The 24020-nt window shown below is 40.7% G+C and overlaps 1 protein-coding gene across 42 annotated transcripts in view; it reads right to left on the bottom strand.

The window, feature by feature from the left end:
* PCCA (propionyl-CoA carboxylase subunit alpha) overlaps positions 1-24020 on the bottom strand; it is a 420374-nt gene that overhangs the window by 64234 nt on the left and 332120 nt on the right. For all 42 annotated transcript variants that reach the window (XR_015138441.1, XR_015138440.1, XR_015138442.1 and 39 more), the window contains one exon: positions 6157-6210. Coding sequence is in view for 39 of the 42 variants with exons in the window: in XM_086330472.1 (XP_086186598.1) it covers positions 6157-6210 (54 nt within the window). In the remaining 3 variants the exon portion in view is untranslated. The remainder of the gene's footprint in view (positions 1-6156; positions 6211-24020) is intronic.

The raw sequence follows: 24020 nt of genomic DNA, 5'->3' as shown, positions 1-24020 counted from the left end.
CTCTTGAGAGTCCCTTGGACTGCAAGGAGATCCAACCAGTCCATTCTGAAGGAGATCAGCCCTGGGATTTCTTTGGAGGGAATGATGCTAAAGCTGAAACTCCAGTACTTTGGCCACCTGATGCGAAGAGCTGACTCACTGGAAAAGACTCTGATGCTGGGAGGGACTGGGGGCAGGAGGAGAAGGGGACGACAGAGGGTGAGATGGCTGGATGGAATCACTGACTCGATGGACATGAGTTTGAGTGAACTCTGGGAGTTTGTGATGGGACAGGGAGGCCTGGTGTGCTGCGATTCATGGGGTCACAAAGAGTCAGACACGACTGAGCGACCGAACTGAACTGAAAAACAAACAAACAAACAAAACCAGAGAGACTTCATCAACCCTTGACAAAATGTCAAGCCTGTGGCCACAGCTGCTTTCTACAGCTGGACGGGAAAAGCGTCAGGAATAACGAGAGCTTGATCCCGTGGGGATGGAGCCCTGTGAGTATTGGGAAGAAGTGCCCGTCTGATGTAGGCTCTGCGGTTCTATGCCAGACACCTCCCAGATCCCTCTCCTCCCCATCCAAGGAAACTGGGACCAGGGCACCTTGGGTTAACGGGTCAAGTCCCAGGGGTAATTGACTCAGATGTCCCTGTTTACACAGGAAAGTAAGCCTCTGGGTGGCTACAAACGCTGGGACACGGGATCAGCATGCAAGAAATCCCAATAAGCCACCTTGTCACTTCTGAAACCTCCCTGATACGAAGCAAGAGATGGAAAAGAGAAGGGAGAAAAAGGCAAGTGAAGACTAGAGATAGTCAGATACGTAGACAGAGGGATTTATACGGTACAGAAGACCAAAGAAGTTCTCTGGATGTTTATTTTTGGAAGACAGTCATAACGAAAAACGTGACATAGGTTACTTCCCAAAAAAGTACTGGTAAAGGAGATGTGTGCTGAGTTGCTCAGATGTGTCCAACTCTTTGGGACCCCATGGACTGTAGCCTGCCAGGTTCCTCTGTCCATGGGATTCTCCAGGTGAGAATACTGGAGTGGGTATAGCCATGTCCTTCTCCAGGGGATCTTCCCAACCCAGGTATCAAACCCAGATTTCCCGCATTGCAAGCAGATTCTTCACCGTCTGAGCTACCAGGGAAGCCCACTGGTAAAGGAAAACAATAATAAACCTAGTTCTTTTCATTTGCCAGTTATTTGGATTTTCAACAAATGGGAGTTTACTCTATTCAAGTTCAATATCCATAAGGTAGTTTTCAGAAAGAGTGAAACTTTTTGATGATGTTCATATTTATATCTATAAATACAAATGATGCAGATTTGGGACTTGTGCTATCAGATGACAAGATACAGCCCAAGCTTCAGCTCTTGCTAATTAAACGAATCAATTAAGAGACTACAGTTGCAACTGTGTAGCTGCTGTTCTATAGTAGCAATAACAACCCCGCGGGGAGGTCTTTTACTACATTAAAATGCTGTCCTCCACAACTCCATCTGATATTATTAGAAACAGTTATTTGTGTCTTGCTGTCATATTAGTAGCAAAGGCAAATTATGGAAATATGCAGACCAGAATGGTCCCAGTATGAGACCAGGTTGGGTTTTCAGCCTCCAAGGGAACAACTGCTGAAATTCCAAAGTTCCCCAAAGTTCTTTAATGGAACTGATAAATCTATCAGCACAGCATCCATTTAGAAACTAGGTAAGGGTCACATATTTACATACTTTCCTGCTAAGCTGATACAATTCAACTAGATGAATTATCATATTAAGTTTACCCTCCTGAGTTAAACTGATGGAGTTCAAAATTGTTTTCGATGGTTGTCATTAATCGCTGTTACTTCGTAAATGCTAACTTTGAAATCTAATTGTGCTAGCGTACCAAGGGTCATATTAATACCATTCTTAATGGTAAATCTTTGTAAAACATGTTTATTCTACTGATATTATTACTCAAGCTTTCAAGGCTAATAAGAAATAAAGTATATTTATTATCAATAAAAACTTAATTTAAAATGTACAATTTGAGATTTAAATTAGCTTTAAGAAGTTCAGCGTGATTTGGTTTCATTAAGATCCCTGGCTAAGCTTCAAAGACATATAATTTGATAGTTCCTCAAGAGTCCTTGGGTGAATGCCAGCAGCACAGCTATGAAGAAGCTGCTCAGCGCAATGTAGGTTATTTTCTCTTTCGGGCAATATGCATTGTTTTCACACACACAAAAAAACCTCAGTCTTACACAGATACGTTTGTCTTAGAATTGTGATGTTTTAAACATAATGGTACTTTTAAAAAATTAAATACAAGCAATGATTACAGTACAAAATTTGGAATCAAATGGTAACTTCTGTATTCTTCAAGTAGTAACAAAATATTCGTCCTTATTGTGAATCACAGTTCAAGTAAGGAATTTGGGTTATGTAAAACACTGAACCTCTTCGGCTTCTTTGTGAGTTTATACTATCTGACATGCACAAACTCACAGCTTCACTAAAAATGTGTCCGCAAAACAAACAAGCAAAACCCAGACAATCTACAAATTGAAGTAGGCACAGATCACCTGGAAAAGTTCTGGGGAGGAGAGCTTTGACAGCTAAATGCACATTATGGACTGAATGCTCATGTCCCCTCCACCCGGTTCATACACTGGCGTCCCCATCCTCACGGTATTTGGCAGTGGCGCCTTCGGGAGGTAATCAGGTTTAGATGAGGCGTGAGAGCTGGGCCTGGCAGAGGAGAGGCAAGGGAGGAGGCCCTGATGCTAGCGCCTGACATGTTTGAAGACGAGCAACTAGGCTGGCTGAGCTGATGTGTATTTTAAAAGGATCACTTTAACCGCTATATTAATGATAAGCAGGGAGCAGGGGTGGAGGTGGGAAGACTGGCTGCTCCAACAATTTGGACAAGAGGTGATGAAGACTTTGGACAGGATGGGGGCAGTGAGAGTGGCGGAAGAGGGAATTCAAGGAAAAGATAAACTTTTAGCTTAAGCTGCCATTTTCTGAGACAGGAAAAATTGTAGGAGGAAGTTTATGTTGGTTTGGGTTTTCTTTTGCAGGTTGTGGCTGTCAAGAAGTATTTTTTTCAACGTTTGAACCCTGAGAAATCTATTAGAATGCAAGGAGCAATAACAAATAGCAGACACAGCACAAAAACCCTTTCTAGCATGAGAACAAGAGGTCTAGAAGACCCTACCCATAATGTAAGTCTAGGTAGCTGATAAAAAAAGAATGGCATGGATCTTTATGCAATGACGTAGGAAGATGTTCACAATTTACTGTTGCGTGAAAAGATGTGTAAATCTGTTTCTGGAAGAATACGTCTATTGTTAAAAACTTCAAAACCTCTAAGGGATAAAATGAACACTTTGACGATGGTTAATTTTGTGTGTCAACTTGGCTAGCCAACAGTATTCAGATATTTGGTCAAACAGTATTCTAGATGTTTCTATAAAGGGTTTTTTGTTCTTTTTTTTTTTTTGGCCAAGGCATGCAGGATCTTAGTTACCCGACCAGGGATCAAACCTGCACCCCCAGAATTAGGAGCACAGAGTCTTAACCAATGGACCTCCAGAAAAGTGCCATGGTTTTGTTTTGTTTTGTTTTTTTCTTTTTTAGATGAGGTTAACATTTAAATCAGTAGACTCTGAGTAAAGCAGATTACCCTCTAATAACATGGGTGGGCCTCTTTCAATCAGTTGAAGAAAAAGGATTAACCTCCCAAGCAGGAAGGAATACTACAGGCACACTGATCTTGAACTTGAAATGTAACTACTCTGCAGGTTTGGGAATTGCCTCCACAATCACAGGAATCAACTGCTTAAAGTCAATCAACCAACCAATCTCCCTCTCTCTCTGTACATATGAAAACATAATACACATACTCTGTTGGTTCTGTTTCTCTGGAGAACCCTAATCCAATTTCTTATGAATTTAAATAAAATTTAAATTTTTTAGTTGAAAAAATAAGCACATGCCAAAGTCTCTGACTGTGTGGATTACAATAAACTGGAAAATTCTGAAAGAGATGGGAATATCCAGACCACCTGATCTGCCTCTTGAGAAACCTATATGCAGGTCAGGAAGCAAGAGTTAGAACTGGACATGGAACAACAGACTGGTTCCAAATAGGAAAAGGAGTACGTCAAGGATGTATATTGTCACCCTGCTTATTTAACTTAAATGCAGAGTACATCATGAGAAATGCTGGGCTGGAAGAAGCACAAGCTGGAATCAAGATTGCCGGGAGAAATATCAGTAACCTGATATGCAGATGACACCACCCTTATGGCAGAAAGTGAAGAGGAACTCAAAAGCCTCTTGATGAAAGTGAAAGAGGAGAGTGAAAAAGTTGGCTTAAAGCTCAACACTCAGAAAACTAAGATCATGGCATCTGGTCCCATCACTTCATGGGAAATAGATGGGGAAACAGTGGAAACAGTGTCAGACTTTATTTTTCTGGGCTCCAAAATCACTGCAGATGGTGACTGCAGCCATGAAATTAAAAGATGCTTACTCCTTGGAAGGAAAGTTATGACCAACCTAGACAGCATATTCAAAAGCAGAGACATTACTTTGCCAACAAAGATCATCTAGTCAAGGCTGTGGTTTTTCCAGTAGTCATGTATGGATGTGAGAGTTGGACTGTGAAGAAAGCTGAGTGCCAAAGAATTGATGCTTTGGAACTGTGGTGTTGGAGAAGACTCTTCAGAGTCCCTTGGACAGCAAGGAGATCCAACCAGTCCATTCTAAAGGAGATCAGCCCTAGGTGTTCACTGGAAAGACTGATGCTGAGGCTGAAACTCCAATACTTTGGCCACCTCATGCGAAGAGTTGACTCACTGGAAAAGACTCTGATGCTGGGAGGGATTGGGGGCAGGAGGAGAAGGGGATGACAGAGGATGACCTGGCTGGATGGCATCACCAACTCGATGGACGTGAGTTTGGGTAAACTCCAGGAGTTGGTGATAGACAGGGAGGCGTGTCATGCTGCGATTCATGGCGTCACAAAGATTCGGACATGACTGAGCAACTGAACTGAACTATAAACTATTAATCAGAAAAGCAAGAATAACTACAAGTCTTAGGTACAACACTTAAAAAGTACATATTGGACAGGTGTCTTCACATGCACTTTAATCTGTGTAAACTATACCACACCTCTATACATATATAAAGTACAAAGCATGAAGTAAATGGACATTGTTATTGATATCCTCTGTAACTCAGTGGCAAAGTCACTTTTCTTTTGATCTAAGCCACAAACTTGTCCGCTGATATCCTCAAGTTACAGAGCCAACAGAAATACCCAATGTAAATATACAACCTAAACAAGGTACCCAAAAGATATGAACCATTTTACAGATTATAAATGATACCTAACAGATGAATACACAGAGAAATATGCAAATACAATAGCAACAAGTGGAGAAATGATATTAAAACAATAAAGTATCTTTTTCACCAAATTATTTTGCAAAATTATACTACTACTAATATGGTACCTATAAACTCATAAGTAAAAATAAGTGTGAAATAAGTTTCTTTTTACTATGTAGAGCTATATAATTTTGAAATTATTATTCAATTTCATTAGAAATGTGGACCTAATAGAAGAAGCTAGATGGAAAACTAAGCAAAAAAAACAAACAAACCAAACATAAAATATCAATCACCTGTTTGTTTGTTTGTTTGTTTTTTGGTTATGCCACCTGGCTTACTGTGGGATCTTACTTCCCTGACCAAGGATTCAACCTGGGCCCTCGGCAGTGAGAGCACAGAGTCCTAACCACTAGGCCACCAGGGAACCCTCCAAGGTCACTATTCATAAGCATCTTTTTAAAATTTGTTTTTATTTTTATCAAAAATAAGGAAAGAGTATCCAGCGAAAAAAGTACTTCAAAGATTCAACAAACTGCAAATAATTTTTAAAATTATTTTGTCTCTAGTAAGAAATAGCTAAACTTACTCCATCACGAGAATTTTCCCCACATGTTAAAGAATCCATTTCTTACACAAAGACATCTCACTTAACAGCAAAACAAAACCACGGTGAAGCCAAGTTCAAACACAAGGGCTAAAACCAGCTGATCACTTTTCCAGTTGATCTCTCTGTAAATTAAAGAACATATAAAGCAGTCATCCTTTCCTACTTACCACTGTGCCGAGAAACTGAATGCTCATGTTGCCCCCTGCTTCTCGAGAAAGACACTGGGGAAAAAAGAGACATAAAATGAATTCTCAGCCACACAAAAACATGTACCTGAATGTTCATAGCAGCATTACTCCTAATAGCCAAACAACCCACATGTCCATCGACTGATAAATGAATAAACAAAATATGGTATCTTCATGCAATAAAATATTATTTGGCCATAAAAAGGAATGAAGGGCAGATACATGTATGAAGTAAGACGCCAAGCACCTCTTCCTACACTTGTTGCCCACTTGTGCTTCTTCACTGGAGAAACATCTATTCAAGGCCTTTGTCTAACTTTTAATCAGGTTATTTAATTTCCTGTTGTTAAGCTGCAAGAGTTCTTTATATATTCTGGATATTAACCCTTTATCAGATGTATGACTTCAAATATTTCTCCCATTCCACAGGATGCCTCTTCACTCCATTGTGTCCTTTGATAAACAATTTTCTTTAAATTTGATATAGTCCAATGTATCTATGCTTTTCTGCTTACAATTTTGGAGTTATATCCAAGAAATCACTGTCAATTCCAAAGTCATGAAGCTTTTGCCTACATTTTCTTATGGAAGTTTTATAGTTTTAGGCATTATGCTTAGGTCTTTAATCCACTTTGCGTCAATTTTTGTTATCTAGTGTAATGTAAGGGTCCAACTTCAATCTTTCGTATATGGCAGATCCATATACAAAATCCATTAGATTTTACAGAAAGCCTATTGAATATGATCATCAAATTTACGTTTTCAACTCCCATTTATCCTGAGTTCAAGACTCATGTAGTCATCTGTTAGTTGGATATCAATACTTGGATATCTAATGCACATATTAAACCTAGCAAGTCCATACAGAATTCTTGATCTGCCTCCCCAAGCCTGCTTCTCCCCTAGCCTTCCCATCTCAGTAAATACTATCATCATTCACTCATGGCTCATCTTCAATTCTTTAACTTCCTTCATACCTAGTATCTAATCCACCTACCAATCTTTCCTATCTTCCCTCCAAAATATATGTCAAATTGGTTCACTTCAAGTGGTTGCCACCACTACCACCTTAGTCTACGCAAGGGCTGACCATTTTTTTCTCCAAAGGGCCAGATTTTGCTAGATTCTTCTCTTGATATCTGCCTTAGCATAACATTATTTTGCAATTTAATCACTTCCAATTGAAGGGTAAGTGAAATATCCTCAACAGTAGTTATGTAGATTATAAAATACGGAAATATTCTTTGCTTTTGCACTGAGATTTGAAAAATCCTGTTGGAACGCTAGTCCACTTCTTGTTTTGACAGCCCACGGACTCTAAAAAGCAACTTGACACTAGCTGTGACTCAAACGTCATTTGTCAAAATGACTTGACCACAGTGTGCATTTTGCATGTAAATGCTGTTTTGTCTTACAATTTCAGTGTGAATTCATTAAGAAATATTATCAAGTCCACAGCACAAGCTAATTTTCAAAGCTGTAAGATGTTCCATAATAGTGGCTGAGCACAGTTCTTTCTGTTCAGAAAAAGTTCAATCTTGGTCCTGCATCAAAAAAAAAAAAAAAAATCCCAACAAACTCCTAAGCCACTGAACTGCTGTCAACAGGGAAAAACCAGGGCACTGAGTTGCTACATATGATAAAACTCCACAGACAGATAAAAATGAATAAAGGCGGCTGTGTCTGGTAAAACTGTATTTACAAACCTAAAATTTGAATCTCATATACTTTTCATGTGTCATGAAACACTCTTTTTTTTTTTCAACCATTTAAAGTGTAATACTTCCAAACTTTAAAAAATCACTCAACTAGTGAACTGTACAAAAACTGGTAGTGGGCTGCATTTGACTGACTCTTTGTCTAAACCATCATCAGCACCTCTCATGTAGATGACCGCCATGAACACACAAATGATTTCCTTGTCTCTACTACTTGTTCCCATGAGTCCACCTGCCTCACAGCAGCTCCTTTAAAGCACATCTTGCTGCTGCTGCTGCTGCTAAGTCGTGTCCGACTCTGTGCGACCCCATAGACAGCAGCCCACAAGGCTCCCCTGTCCCTGGGATTCTCCAGGCAAGAACACTGGAGTGGGTTGTCATTTCCTTCTCCAGTGCATGAAAGTGAAAAGTGAAGGTGAAGTCACTCAGTCGTGTCTGACTCTTTGTGACCCCATGGACTGCAGCCTACCAGGCTCCTCCGTTCATGGGATTTTCCAGGCAAGAGTACTGGAGTGGGTTGCCACTGCCTTCTCCTAAAGCACGTCTTACCATTGTTCTATTCAAACTCTTCAAAAGTTTTGCAGTAGGAATTTAATAAAACCCAATTTTCTGGGTCTACAAAGATCCTATACGACCTGGTCCCTGTCTATATTTAGCATTCTCCTAACTACACTTGCAGAGTATATCATGAGAAACGCTGGGCTGGATAAAGCACAATCTGGAATCAAGATTGCCAGGAGAAATATCAATAACCTCAGATATGCAGATGACATCACCCTTATGGCAGAAAATGAAGAAGAACTAAAGAGACTCTTGATGAATGTGAAAGAGGAGAGTGAAAAAGTTGGCTTAAAGCTCAACAATCAGGAAACTAAGATCATGGCATCTGGTCCCATCACTTCATGGCAAACAGATGGAGAAACAATGGAAACAGTGACACGCTTTATGTTCTTGGGCTCCAAAATCACTGCAGGTGGTGAATGCAGCCATGAAATGAAAAGACGCTTACTTCTTGGAAGGAAAGTTATGACCAACCTAGATAGCATATTCACAAGCAGAGACATTACTTTGCCAACAAAGGTCTGTCTAGTCAAGGCTATGGTTTTTCCAGTAGTCATGTATGGATGTGAGAGTTGGATCATAAAGAAAGCTGAGCACTGAAGAATTGACGCTTTGGAACTGTGGTGTTGGAGAAGACTCTTGAGAGTCCCTTGGACAGCAAGGAGATCCAACCAGTCCATCCTAAAGGAGATCAGTCCTGAATATTCAATGGAAGGACTGATGCTCAAGCTGAAACTCCAACACTTTGGCCACCTGATGCGAAGAACTGACTCATTTGAAAAGACCTTGATGCTGGGAAATATTGAAGGCGGGAGGAGAAGGGAATGACAGAGGATGAGATGGTTGGATGGCATCACCAACTCAATGGACATGAGTTTGAGTAAACTCTGGGAGTTGGTGATGGACAGGGAGGCCTGGTGTGCTGCAGTCCACGGGGTTGCAAAGAGTTTGACATGACTCGGTGACTAAACAAGTACACTTGGGATACTGACCTTTCTTCTGGCCTCCACACAAACCAGTCCTGTTCCTCCTCAGGGCCTTGACACTCACCATTCTTTCCACTTGGGACTTTCCTCCCCTAGATTTTTGTAAGGCTTCCTTCTACTCCCCACAGGTTTCATCTCAATGGTAGCTATTCAGAAAGGACTTCCTAACAAAAGCTTCTCTCCCTACCTAAAGCCATCTCCTTACTCATCTTCAATGATTATCATGTTACAGTCTTCATGACCTTCTTAGCACTCAAGTTACCTTCTTTATGTGTTGACATGTTTGGCATCTACATCCCCCTGATACAATGTGAGTCTTGGTCACCACTGTATCTCCTGAGTCTAGTACACTGCCTGAGTTGTATTGGCATTACTTTCTATGTAGGAGACATTTACAAAATACAACGGTTCCTTTCCCTTACCCTACAAGGGCTGGGCTGATTCCCAGGCAAACAGAAGTAATTCTGCAATATGTAAAATGGAAACAGGTTTAGAATTTATATTTTTACAAACAATTAAATTGTAACAATGATATGTAAACCATACATATAAGCACCAATAAGTTACCCTATTGCATTCAACTGAAAGCAAGTTAAAATTACATATCTACGGAGTCTCAGATTGTTCTCACCACAGCTACTCTGTGTACTTGAAAGCATCCACACCTGACATATCTCAGCAATAAAGACGGATGTAATAGAAAACAGGGAAATAAAATTTCACTCAAAATTGGAATTTACTTGGCTACAGGAAACAGGAATGCACACTTTTCTCACAGTGTAGAATTGAGACCACTTGGTTTACGAATCCACGGAGAACAAAGCACTCCATGCCTACGACGAGTCTGAGGCACGCCCAAACAAACACAAACTGGCCACTTGATAGGCTCAGAGCAAAAATAAAATAAAACTTAAAACTTTTTTCCTGAAACATATCCTATCCTAAAATATTTTCTCCAAATATTTCACCCACTTTTCTATTTTAAGTGGCACTTCATAGCTAGACGAAAATGGCCTTCTTTTCTTATTCTAATAGTCTGCTTCAACATTTATAAAATATACTCCCTTTTCCCTTCTTTAAAGAAAAGAATATTTAAGAAGACTTTGTTAATGCAACAATTTCAACATTTGTTAGAATCAAATTCATGCACAATTAGCAAGATTGCTCACTCAAAAAAAGCAAAAACATTCACAAAGTTTTAAAATGCTCCAAAGATCTCTCTCAGATAATAAAATCAGAGGCAGTTTCACCTTTAAAAGTAATCTTGCTGAACAGTAAGAGAAGAAACAGTCATAGTTGTCTCTTTCCCCTCACTGATTCCCAACTTGATAATATGTTTTAAAGGCCATTACTATGGGATTGCTCTTATCGGTCTTCAGTGCAGCTGCCTGCATTATTTTCCATAATCAGTGTTTATACTGTTCAAAATCCTCTTCTTGTGGCAGCTACTAAAACATAATTTTCTACTTAACAGATAGTAGAGAAGAAAGAAGTGTGTGTGTGTGTGGGGGGGGGGGGGGATTGAGAAAGACACTTTCCCATTACATTAAATTTTTAAAAGCAACTCCAAATCATAAAACACATGCCACCAGAGACAAGAAAATGGCTAAGCTTCTAGGCTACACTACAAAAGCAGGCAGACCTGCACTGAAATTAATATTTTGAATTATGGCTGTAAATACATCCCAGCTGTTAAATAGTGATTAAATTTTTTGAAGCACAGTGAAAGGAGTTATTTCTGTGCTACTACTGGTGGGCTTGTTTCTAAGATGTGTAACTGTAATTGATGTTTTCAGGAATGTGAAAAGGATATGGTTAATAATTACTCTTTCATTTCCTACTTCATTAGGAAAAAATACCATCCTCTACTTCTTCAAGTTATTTATTTATATATCCTATACATTCTAAATAGATGGTTTCATATTACATTTGATGACTCCAGAGTAACCACATGCATACAGTTAAAAAATAACAGCTAATTACTTCTAAGGGAATGGGGGGGGAACATCTAAAAAATGTGGGGTACACTTATTTGGGGCCTAAAAACGTAGACGATTACTTTCAAATTCACTTTTTTCTGGTACTGGTGAAGTATAAGCAAAATGTAAGCTACTACTTCATTTAATTTTCTTGTCAAAATATTCCTAACATATTTATTTTAGCACCTGTACTCATACATTTATTAGGATTAAAACTAAAGTTTGTTCTCAGAAGTTGTGGGAGTTATTTTAATCTAAAAACCAGAAAAAAGAAAATAACATTTTTCACTTGTTTTCTGAAATGGTGAGAAAATCCATTTCGTTTAGAAACAGAAACTCAAGGTTAAATCTTAAAAATCTATTCAAATTCTCTCTGGATAAGCATTTGGCAAATATATCACAGACATACATTCAACAAACACGATAACCTCTCTTCTATTATATTCCTGTGCTTGTATACGATTCTATATTACAAAGGCTCACTGAGCATTTTAAGTTATCATGTTATATCATCTATTTAACACTGCAATCAATTCACAAGTAATCCATTTAATCTGGTATTCTGTAGTAAATAACATGAGATGCATGTGACACTATTCCAAATTTGTCTGCTTTAACATAGAAAATTTGTTCCACTTAGTTGAATATCAATGACCTATTCAATGCAGAATGCAATAGGACTGCAATCAGCTTTGTACTGTTATTTATAATAAATTTATCTTCTCTTGAAAATATTTAAGCAAGAATATGAGAAATAAAAAGAAAACAGCCTTCAAAGGTACACCATGAATAGCTGCACATCACACAAATGCGGAAATTGTTAAGACCTTAGCAGGATCTCAAGATATTTTCAAAAGTATTTAGCTACTCTTCAGGCCTGTAGACAACCTGCTGTGAGCAGGTGGGGAGAAGAAATCATGCCACACAAAGAAGCAGGCCAATAGCAGTTAGTGGGCTCTGCTTGCAAATGTTCAAACAACGTGACTACGCAAAATGAAAATCTACTATGGAAAACGCTAGCGAGAAACAATACATCAAATCCCAGCAGACAAATTACATTGTAAGAAACCGAAAACTGAATTGTTTAGGGTAAAATTAAAGCGCTTCTTAAAAAAAAAAAAAATTACTTCACAGGAACAGACTACAGTCATATGAATAATAAAAGAAGTTCTATTTATCCGGCACGTTCCAGAGTAGGAAGGTGCTTGGATGTGTGAAGAAAAGCAGTGAGCTTAACATGTACAGAATGGCAAAATTTTCTGTTTAGTTTCAACGCTTCAGTTATACGTTCCAGACGGGAAATCACTTCACTTTTTAAAAATTGTTCTAATTTCCGTTAAGCTTCTAAATAAAAATTTTAAAAGGTTGTCACCTAGATGAGAAATTTATCTTCTCTTTAAAAATGAATTTAGTTCATCTATTTCTAATTTTTAATGATAAAAACCAAAATTGTGGTTGAAATGAAAAGAGGAGCACTTTCTGAAAATGTGGGGTTTTTTTTTTTTCCCCTTGCATTAACACCATCTGACTTACAAAAGATTTTATTTGTGAGCTGTCTAACTAGCCACATATGGCTACTGAGAATTTGAAATGTGATTAAGGCAACTGAGAAAATAAATTTATAATTTAATTTTAAATACAGAAGTAGTATATATATTTTCTTTTAAACACAACTTCATTGTTTCAGTGTTTTCCACTTTAATCATTCAACCTACATTACTTTTTGTCATATATATGTCAGGGGTACATTTCACTTCCGATATCATATTAGTAATTTTTAAATACTGTTTCAGGTAGAATGTTAACACTTTGGAAATACTGGATTAAATAAATGGATTTAAAAAAAGAACTTCAGTTGTTCTTGTTTTCTTAATGTGGCTACTATGAAAACCCAAGAACTGCAAATATGGCCCATATTAGATTCCTATTGGACAAACTGTTTCATTTCATAACTTTTAAAATTGGTAATTTGGAAATGAGAATATATCTTTCCACAAAAGAATGAGAAAAGATTGTTAGTTTCTCAGGTTATATCATTAAGACATATTTAATATGCACTATTACTGATGGATTCCACATATACAGTGAAAATAGCAGGAATGCTCCAGCATATCAGATCAGATCAGATCAGTCGCTCAGTCGTGTCCGACTCTTTGCGACCCCATGAATCGCAGCATGACACGCCTCCCTGTCCATCGCCAACTTCCGGAGTTCACTCAGACTCACGTCCATCGAGTCAGTGATGCCATCCAGCCATCTCATCCTCTGTCGTCCCATTCTCCTCTTGCTCCCAATCCCTCCCAGCATCAGAGTCTTTTCCAATAAGTCAACTCTTTGCATGAGGTGGCCAAAGTACTGGAGTTTCAGCTTTAGCATCATTCCTTCCAAAGAAATCCCAGGGCTGATCTCCTTTAGAATGGACTGGTTGGATCTCCTTGCAGTCCAAGGGACTCTCAAGAGTCTTCTCCAACACCACACTTCAAAAGCATCAGTTCTTCAGCACTCAGCTTTCTTCACAGTCCAACTCTCACATCCATACATGACCACAGGAAAAACCATAGCCTTGACTAGATGAACCTTTGTTGGCAAAGTAATGTCTCTGCTTTTGAATATGCTATCTAGGTTGGTCATAACTTTCCTTCCAAGGAGTAAGAGTCTTCTAATTTCATGGCTGCACTCACCATCTGCAGTGATTTTAGAGCCCAGAAAAATAAAATCTGACACTGTTTCCCCTGTTTCCCCATCTATTTCCCATGAAGTGATGGGACCGCATGCCATGATCTTCGTTTTCTGAATGTTGAGCTTTAAGCCAACTTTTTCACTCTCTACTTTCACCTTCATCAAGAGGCTTTTTAGTTCCTCTTCACTTTCTGCCATAAGGATGGTGTCATCTGCATATCTGAGGTTATTGATATTTCTCCCGGCAATCTTGATTCCAGCCTGCGTTTCTTCCAGTCCAGCGTTTCTCATGATGTACTCTGCATATAAGTTAAATAAACAGGGTGACAATATACAGCCTTGACGTACTCCTTTTCTTATTTGGAACCAGTCTGTTGTTCCATGTCCAGTTCTAACTGTTGCTTCCTGACCTGCATACAGGTTTCTCAAGAAGCAGGTCAGGTGGTCTGGTATTCCCATCTCTTTCAGAATTTTCCACAGTTTATTGTGATCCACAAGGTCAAAGGCTTTGGCATAGTCAATAAAGCAGAAATAGATGTTTTTCTATCACCTCCACTAGCTTTGTTTGTAGTGATGCTTTCTAAGGCCCACATGACTTCACATTCCAGGATGTCTGGCTCTAGGTCAGTGATCACACCGTCGTGATTATCTGGGTCGTGAACATCTTTTTTGTACAGTTATTCTGTGTATTCTTGTCATCTCTTCTTAATATCTTCTGCTTCTGTTAGGTCCATACCATTTCTGTCCTTTATCGAGCCCATCTTTGCATGAAATGTGCCTTTGGTATCTCTGATTTTCTTGAAGAGATCTCTAGTCTTTCCCATTCTGTTGTTTTCCTCTATTTCTTTGCATTGATTGCTGAAGGCTGCTTTCTTATCTCTTCTTGCTATTGTTTGGAACTCTGCATTCAGATGTTTCTATCTTTCCTTTTCTCCTTTGCTTTTCGCTTCTCTTCTTTTCACAGCTATTTGTAAGGCCTCCCCAGACAGCCATTTTGCTTTTTTGCATTTCTTTTCCAACAGTAAAAAGAAAATAATCATGAAATACTATCATTTTATTTTCATTGAACAATAATATTTGAAGGAAAATGTTTAATTATTAGATGAAGAAATGGATTTTAAAAGTATTAAAATTCTAAAGAGGGCCTTTAAGTATCTTCAGGAGTTTTTAAGGTTTATATCCCCAGTTCTTTATTACAAATAACCTTATTTCAAAACATATGATCTCTTCCCCCATCAGATAAATGTATCATTAGCTCTAGACTTAAAGTTATTAATAATGGTGGAAATTTGTGTCCAAGAGTATGATTCTCTCGAATCTTATTTAAAATACATAATAAAAAAAGAAAGTACCATGTAGACATGTGGACATACTGGAATAAGAGGTGGTACGTGCCATGAATAATTAGTGATGCCAGGGGAGAGAGTGCAAGCAAGGTGTGTGCACACCTGGCAAAGGAAGCAATGAGCAACAGCCTGGGTGGACCCTACTCGATAACCATCAATGGGTGGTACTGATCGTCTGCGCCAGCTCAGGGGCTCCCACGGCCAATGAGGGCAAACAGGGACTAGACTGGACGGAGACGTGCTCTGTAAGCAAGATGCTCTCGTGGGCAAGTTCCTGGGAATACAGTGATTCTGTATCTGCACAGACCAACCCGCCATGCTATCCAACAGATAACGGATTTCGCAAATGTTGGAAGATCAGGAATTAAAGAGAATCGATAAAACGGCTAAGAAGGCTATCTTATGCACATAACTTAATTTGACGAAGGCTTAGAAGAAATCTCAATCTTAAAATGAAGGTACAGATACGGCAGAGTTATTTCTGAGATTGCAAAAATGAACGATGACTACCCATTCATCCACCCACTCAACCATTCGTCCAGTTACTGAGCTTTAACATGGGCCAGGAACTCAACAAGGAGGTGGAAATTCAAGGTCAAATCAAAACTGAAACAGGTAATTCAGACCAATTAAAACAATTTAGTCATTTATAAAATTCATTATCCAAATAATGGTACATGCCAAAATACTATTTATTTTTAAGGAAATGAACGGATAATATTAAATTCATGAGGCTTACCAATGGAAACAAGGAAAGTGAACGGACAAATGTAACCTGACTGGAGAAGGGAACCAACTACTAAAGCAAAAGTAAGGCTTCCTCCCCAAGTATTAATATTTTATCAGCTAATCAAATAAAGATGTTCAGTGCTCTTTCCACGTAGATACAGGGTGGTGGTGGTGAAAGCCGCTCAGTCATGTCCGACTCTTTGGGACCCTGTGGACTACACAGTCCATGGAATGCTCCCGGCCAGAATATTGGAGTGGGGAGTGTTTCCCTTCTCCAGAGGATCTTCCCAACCAGGGATCGAACCGGGGTCTCCTGCATTGCAGGCAGATTCTTCACTAGCAGAGCCACAAAGGAAGCCCAAAAATACTGGAGAGGGTAGCCTATCCGTTCTTCAAGAGATCTTCCCAACCCAGGAATCGAAGCAGGGTCTCCTGCACTGCAGGCGGATTCTTTACCACTGAGCTATCAGGGAAGCCCGGATTATCAGGCAAGACTGTGTAGACACAGGGATTCAGCAATAAAACTAGAGAGGTGTTAAATACCCACATATCCTTAAGCAAGATGGTAGACCACGCTACCTAGCAGGACATTCTAGGCAAGAAACTAAGAAACGGCAAAACCAGCAATTACCCATTCCTACTTCAAGACAAAAGGAAAGAGGTTAAAAAATAATTAGAGGACATGAATTCTTAAGCTAAGAATTCAAGGTTGAAAACTTCAAGGAATTCATGAGACTCTCTTGATCTTCTGTGACTCGTGGATTTTGAGGGACACCTTGGGCTTCCCTGGTGGCTCAGACGGTAAAGTGTCTGCCTGCAATGCTCAAGATCTCGGTTTGATTCCTGGGTCGGGAAGATCCCCTGGAGAAGGAAATGGCACCCCATTCCAGTACTCTTGCCTGGAAAATCCCATGGACAGAGGAGCCTGATAGGCTACAGTCCATGGGGTCGCAAAGAGTCAGACACGACTGACCGACTTCACTTTCACTTTCACTAGGGAGGATAAGCAAGACTCCTGGTAACAGGCAAAGAAGACAAGACTGTGGTGAGGCACACATGTGGCCCAGACGTGGATCACAGAGAAGAGACCCACGCTGGGTAACTTTAAGAAACTCTGCCTACCAGGAGGAACAGGAATCAGGAAAAGACAGAGCAGGGCATTAAGGGCATTGTGCAAGTGAGGAATTCCTCCCAAACCCACAAAATGTCCTAGAAGACCCAGACAGCTTTGGGCACTTGTCATGCCCGGGAAGAATGAATACCATGTGCCTTGGTCAACCTAGTTCCTCCAACAAGTTACTACTCACCCTTCCCCCATCCTGCAACTGCAGGTAGGAAGTGGAGGAAGCTATAAACCAAGAAAGAAGCAAGCAACACTCTTGTATTCCCTGAAAACACTTCTCAGTCTGAGAAATTTTACCAGCTTTAATCGAGAGGTGTTTTAGTTTTTTTTTTAATCAGTTTTGACATTACAATGAACTAAACTTTCAGACACATTCTCTGCCAGATAGGCTATGACTTTGCTTATGACCTGATAGCAACTTTATGCACTGTGAGAAGTGTATGTGAGCTTATGCATGGGAGGAAAAAATAAACTGAGATGACAAGTTTGAAAGAATGGTTGTAAGACAGTTACTTCTACTGGCAGCAAAAGAGTTCCATTTATGCAACGAGTTGGTTACACAGTAAAATAAATAAAGAAATGGTAAGTATTGAGAAGTACCCTGAATGCTTTTTTAATGACGATCCAGAAAATCCTGTCCTACAATGAGATGCTGCTTCACATCCATTAGGAGAGCTATTACAACAACAGCAACGATCAGAAAATACAGTGTTGGTGAAAATGTGCAGAAATTAGTCCTTGAGTAGTGCTGGTAGGAGTGTAAAATAGTGTAGCTGCTGTTGAAAACAGGATGGAGCTTCTTCAAAAGATTACCCTAGAATTACCCTGTGATCCAGCTATTCCAATTGTGGGCATATACCCCTGAGAACTAAAAGCAGGGACTAGAAGAGGTATCTGCACACCCATTTTCACGGCAATATTGTCCACAACAGCCAAAAGGCAGAAACAGCCCAAAAGTCCATCAACAGATGAATGGATAAACAAAATGTGATACGTATATATGTACTTTATGATTGATAATTAATTTTGACATGTGTCACGACACGGGTAAACCTTAAAGACATGCTCATCGAAATAAGCCAGGTTCAAACACACACACACTTTGTGAGCGCACTTCCCTGAGGAGCCTAGGGTAGTCAAATTCATAGTGACAGACAGCAGACCTGTGGCTGCCAAGCACCGTGAGGAGGGGGAACGGGGCGGGGAGGGCGGGTACTGTTTCAGGGAACAGAGTTTCAGTTTGTGAGGACAGAAAGTTCAAGAGATGGACAGTGGGTGATGGTGGCACACCAGTGTGAATGTACTTAATGTCACTGACCTGCACACCTGCAACTGGGTAAAATAGTAAATTTCATGTTTAATAATTTAGGTCTATTTTAGCACAATTTTTAAAATCCTGTTGAGGTTACAAAGTAGTGTGGAAGGAAGAAAAATCTTGATAAAAGTGCAGCAGATCTGATCTCAGGCTGGCATAGAACTCTGGTAGATGACTGGTGGGGGCTTCTCTGGAGGCTCAGTGGTAAGGAATCCACCCACTGGTACAGGAGAAGCAGGTTTGATCCCTGGGTGGGGAAGATCCCATGGAGAAAGAAATGGCAACCCACTCCAGTATTCTTGCCTGAAGAATCCCATGGACAGAGGAGCCTGGCGGGGCTACAGTCCATGGGACCATGAAGTCAGACACAACTTAGTGACTAAACCACCACCACCAGATGATGGGTGGCTTGGCATGTAAGAAAGCACGGAATGCAGGGTTCACTTTCAAAACCTTGTTTTTAAGAGGATAACCATCTAACAATGACAGGCAAGGCCAATACAAACAAATTTAAAAAATAATAAGAAAAATGGTCAAAGCAGAAGACCAGTGCTCATGGGAGACAGGATTTTGTGGTTGCTACGGTACCCCACTGTATGCATGTGTGCGTCAAAGTCAATCAGTCGTGTCCGACTCTGTGATCCCATGGCCTATACACAGTCTATGGAATTCTCTATGCAAGAATACTGGAGTGGGCAGCCTTTCCCTTCTCCAGGGGATCTTCCCAACCCAGGTTTCCCACATTGCAGGTGGATTCTTTACCAGCTGAGCCACAAGGGAAGCCCAAGAATACTGGAGTGAGTATCCTATACCTTCTCCAGCAGATTTTCCCAACCCAAGAATTGAACCGGGGTCTCCTGTATTGCAGGCAGATTCTTTACCAACTGAGCTATCCGGAAATCTCTACTGTATGCATAGAGAATTCAACAAACCGTGTCAAGTTCTCATCATCAGCTTCTCCCAAAGTCCGCCCTCTGTTTTCTGTAAACTGCCAGCACCCTACTTTAGAACCCATTACCTCATGAGTGAAGTAATACGAATATTATATCTTCTAAATGAACTTTTCCACTCCCCACTTCAATCCCGTAACCCCTCTTTTATTGTGAAGACACAAGCTCCCACAACAGCATTCTGATGGACATTACTTTCCTCTGCAAAAAGTGTCAATGACATCTCAGTTGGTGATTGAAAAGCATAGACTCTTTAACCTTCTGTTCACAACTTGGCTTCTCCAACCTAATTTTCATGTGTAGCTCACGTTACTTCCTCACTTGAATCTTCCCCATTCACCTCCCATTTCATGAACATGCAAAAGTATCTCAAATGTCATCTGAGACCCTTAGCCTGCAAAAGACACACACAAAATCACACACTTTAAGTGGCTAGGGATTCCCCAGAGATAAACGACAAATGAGAGTGACAGCTCACAAAAGCAAATACAGTTCCAGCTTCATATTATGGAAAAAGTCACTTTTCTGTTGACATAATTGAGAAACATTTCACAGAAACAGAAAGCCTTTTAAAGATTTGGGGGTTGGAAAGCTAAGAAGGTGGCAGACTATTAATAGAGGGAGAGAAAAACACGACTAAAAGCAGTGACGGTTTTTGTGTTTTAAATAAAAATATTTTAAAAACTAAACATATTTCAAAACCTAAAACTGGATCTTAACTCACACCATACACAATCATCAATTCCAGAAGGATTAAGGGTTTAAATGTGGAAAAGCACGACATAAAAGACAGAAGAAAATGTAGGCAAGTATCTGCAGGAGCTTGAGAGTATTGAGAGGATTGTTTAAATAAATACAAATAACACAAACCATAAAGGAGAAGACTGAAAATTCTCATGTTAAATCTCACATTCAGAACTTTACTTGTAGAACTTAAAAAGGTAAAAAAAAATACGAGCTACAGACTGGGAGAAGTTGCTTGTAACACAAATAACTGACGGGGGACTCAGGACACACAAATGAGGAAGAACTTCTGTGAACCAGTAAGAAAAAGACCGTCACATGAAAAAATGGGCGAGGTGTCCCTGGCGGTCCAGGGATTAAGAATCTGCCGGCCAACGCAGGGGGCGCAGGTTCAATCCCTGCTCTAGGAAGACCCCCCATGTCGCGGAGCCCGTGGGCCACAACTCCTGAGCCTGAGCTCCAGAGCCTGGGAGCTGCGACCACTGAAGACCGTGAGCCCAGAGCCTGTGCCTCCACGGCAAGAGAAGGCCCCGACTGAGCAGCCCACACACCGCAACTCAGAGGAGCCACCGCTCGCCACAACTAGAGAAAGCCCACAAGCAGAAAGAAAGATGCAGCACAACCAGGAAATAAAAAATAAATAACTTTTTATTTTAAAAAAAGGGCAAAAGCCATGAACAGGTATTGTGCAGAAGAGAAAACAGGACTGTCAATAAAAATATTTTTTAAATGCTGTTACTAATCAGGGAATATGAAAGTGAAGTTGTTCAGTCGTGTCCGACTCTTTGCTATCCCATGGACTGTAGCCTACCAGGCTCCTCCATCCTTGGGATATTCCAGGCAAGAATACTGGAGTGGGTTGCCATTGCCTTTTCCAGGGGATCTGCCTGACCCAGGGATTAAACCCAGGTCTCCCGCACTGCAGGCAGACGCTTTACATCTGAGCCACCAGAGCCTCATCAGGGAATACAGTACATGTTAAAACCACAAAGGTACTATGTAAATCCCTCAGTCAGGAAAAACTTAAGTCACCTGGATATCAAGGGGTCAAACGACATGAAGAACAATTGTTAAGGGCACAGATTCCTGTGTTTGAATTCTGGCTCTTCCATTTACTAGCAGGATGCCCTGGGCCAGCAATTGAGCCTCTACAAGCCTCAGTTTCTCCAACTGCAACATGAGAAATGACAACACCACATACTTCACTGAACTGCTGTGAGGATTAAATAAACTAAAGAAGTGTTTAGAAGAGTCAGTGCCTGGCATGGAAAGGAAACAAAAGTGTTAGCTCATTATTCATAGTGCTAATATCATCATCTCTATCACTACTGCTGCTGCTGCTGCTAAGTCGCTTCAGTCGTGTCCGACTCTGTGCGACGCCAGAGACGGCAGCCCACCAGGCTCCGCTGTCCCTGGGATTCTCCAGGCAAGAACACTGGAGTGGGTTGCCATTTCCTTCTCCAATGCATGAAAGTGAAACGTGAAAGTCAATTCGCTCAGTCGTGTCCGACTCTTTGAGACCCCATGGACTGCAGCCCACAAGCTCCTCCGCCCATGGGATTTGCCAGGCAAGAGTACTGGTAGCATGTAAATTGGTACACCCACACAGGAAAAACCATTTGGCATCACCATGTAAGACTAAGGGTGCTTAGTCCCTAAACCCAGACATTCTACTGGTATATTCCTTGAAGAAACAGTTATTTCAAGAGGAAATGTGCAGTTAAAAAAAATGGTCACAGAAGCATTGTTTGTGTTAACAAAATAAATAACACAAATGTCTCTCTAGCAGAGAAAGAATAAACAAACTGTGGTGTATTAATATAACTTAATAACATATAGCAAAGAATAAACTACATTCACTAACACGGACCAAACTACAAGTGTAACACTGGAGGAGAAAGCAGCTCCAAGAAGCCTAGACAGTGCGGTGCCATTGATACCAAGTCTAAGAACCCACATAACTAAATAATACACTGTTTGTTGTTTTAATCTGTATCTAAATATCCTGGTGGCTCAGGTGGTAAAGAATCTGCCTGGGATGCAAGAGACCCAGGTCCGATCCCTGGATCAGGAAGATCCCCTGGAGAAGGTAATGGCAACCCACTCCAGTATTCTTGCCTGGAGAATCCCAGGGACAGAGAAACCTGGTGGGCTGCCGTCTCTGGGGTCGCACAGAGTCGGACACGACTGAAGCAGCAGCAGTGGCAGCTACCACAAAAAACGCTCTTTCTGAACTCCAATTTTGTTCACATCATCACTTTCTTAGCTAAAGCTCTTCCATGGGCCCCACTGGCCTCAGAATGAAGCAGAATCTCTACTATGTAACTCACAAGGCTTCAAACCCTTGGCTCCTACTTAGTCACTCTGCTCATCACTCCGAGCTTAATCTCTGATTGTTGCTGTTGTTTGGTTGCTCAGTTATGTCTCTTTGCGACCCCATGGACTGAGGCACACCAGGCCTCCCTGTCCTTCACTGTCTCCAAGAGTTTGCTCAAACTTATGTCCTTTGAGTCAATGATGTCATCCAACCATCTCATCCTTTGTCATCCCCTTCTCTTCCTGCCTTCTATCTTTCCCAGCATCAAGGTCTTTTCCATTGAGTCGACTCTTCACATCATATTGGAGCTTCAGCATCAGTCCAGTCCTTCCAATGAATATTTGGGTTGATTTCCTTTAGAATTGACTGGTTTGATATCCTTGCAGTCCAACAGACTCTCAAGAGTCTTCTCCAACACTATAGTTCAAAAGCATCAAATCTTTCGTGCTCAGCTTTCTTTATGGTTCAACTCTCCCATCCATACCTGACTACTGGAAAAACCATAGCTTTGACTAGATGGACCTCTATTGGCAAAGTAACATCTCTGCTTTTTAATATGCTGTCTAGATTGGTCATAGCTTTTCTTCCAAGGAGCAAGTGTCTTTTAATATCATGGCTGCAGTCACCATCTGCAGTGATTTTGGAGCCCAAAGAAATAAAGTCTGTCACTGTTTCCATTGTTTCCCCATCTATTTGCCATGACATGATGGGACTGGATGCCATGATCTTAGTTTTTCAAATGTTGAATTTTAAGCCAGCTTTTTCACTCTCCTCTTTTACCCTCATCAAGAGGCTATTCAGTTTAGAAGACTCTCAAACTGCTTTTGAACAACACCGCAGCTCAAAAGCATCAATTCTTTGGCACTCAGCCTTCTTTATGGTCCAGCTCTCACATCTGTACGTGACTACAGGACAAAGGTAAATTTAAGGCAGTGATTCTCACACTGTGGCCCCTGCAGCATGAACACGACCTAGGACCTCAGAAATGCATGCCTCACCCACACCTACTACATGAGAATAAACTCTACAGGTGGGTCCAACCACTTGAGTTTTACCAAGAAGTTTTAACCTTCCACTTGATTCCAAAGCACCCAGAAGTCTGAGCAGCACTGGTTTAAAACATAAATGAGAGATGAATTAGTCTCTGCAGAGCTCCGTGGGAGAACGAAAAGCACTGCACAGCGCAGTGGTTAGCAGTGCACAAGCTGGGGCCCCGGGGCCAGGGCTCAAATTTCCGCTCAGCTCCTCCCTGGCGCTGCCATCCCAGGGAGGTCACTTAGCTTGCCTCGGCACAGATCCTACAGAAGGCTGCCTGGAATTCAATGCTGGTCCTCTTTCCCAAGAGCTGTGTGACACTAAGCAAGTCATTTACCTTCTCTCTGCCTCAGTTACTTCA

This window comes from Bos grunniens, chromosome 12 (assembly GCF_055505025.1).
Source record: "Bos grunniens cultivar Pamir isolate PY7600 chromosome 12, Bosgru_T2T1.0, whole genome shotgun sequence".
Lineage (NCBI taxonomy): Eukaryota > Metazoa > Chordata > Mammalia > Artiodactyla > Bovidae > Bos > Bos grunniens.
Note: the sequence above shows the minus strand (reverse complement) of the source record. Positions and strands in the feature narration are given on the sequence as shown.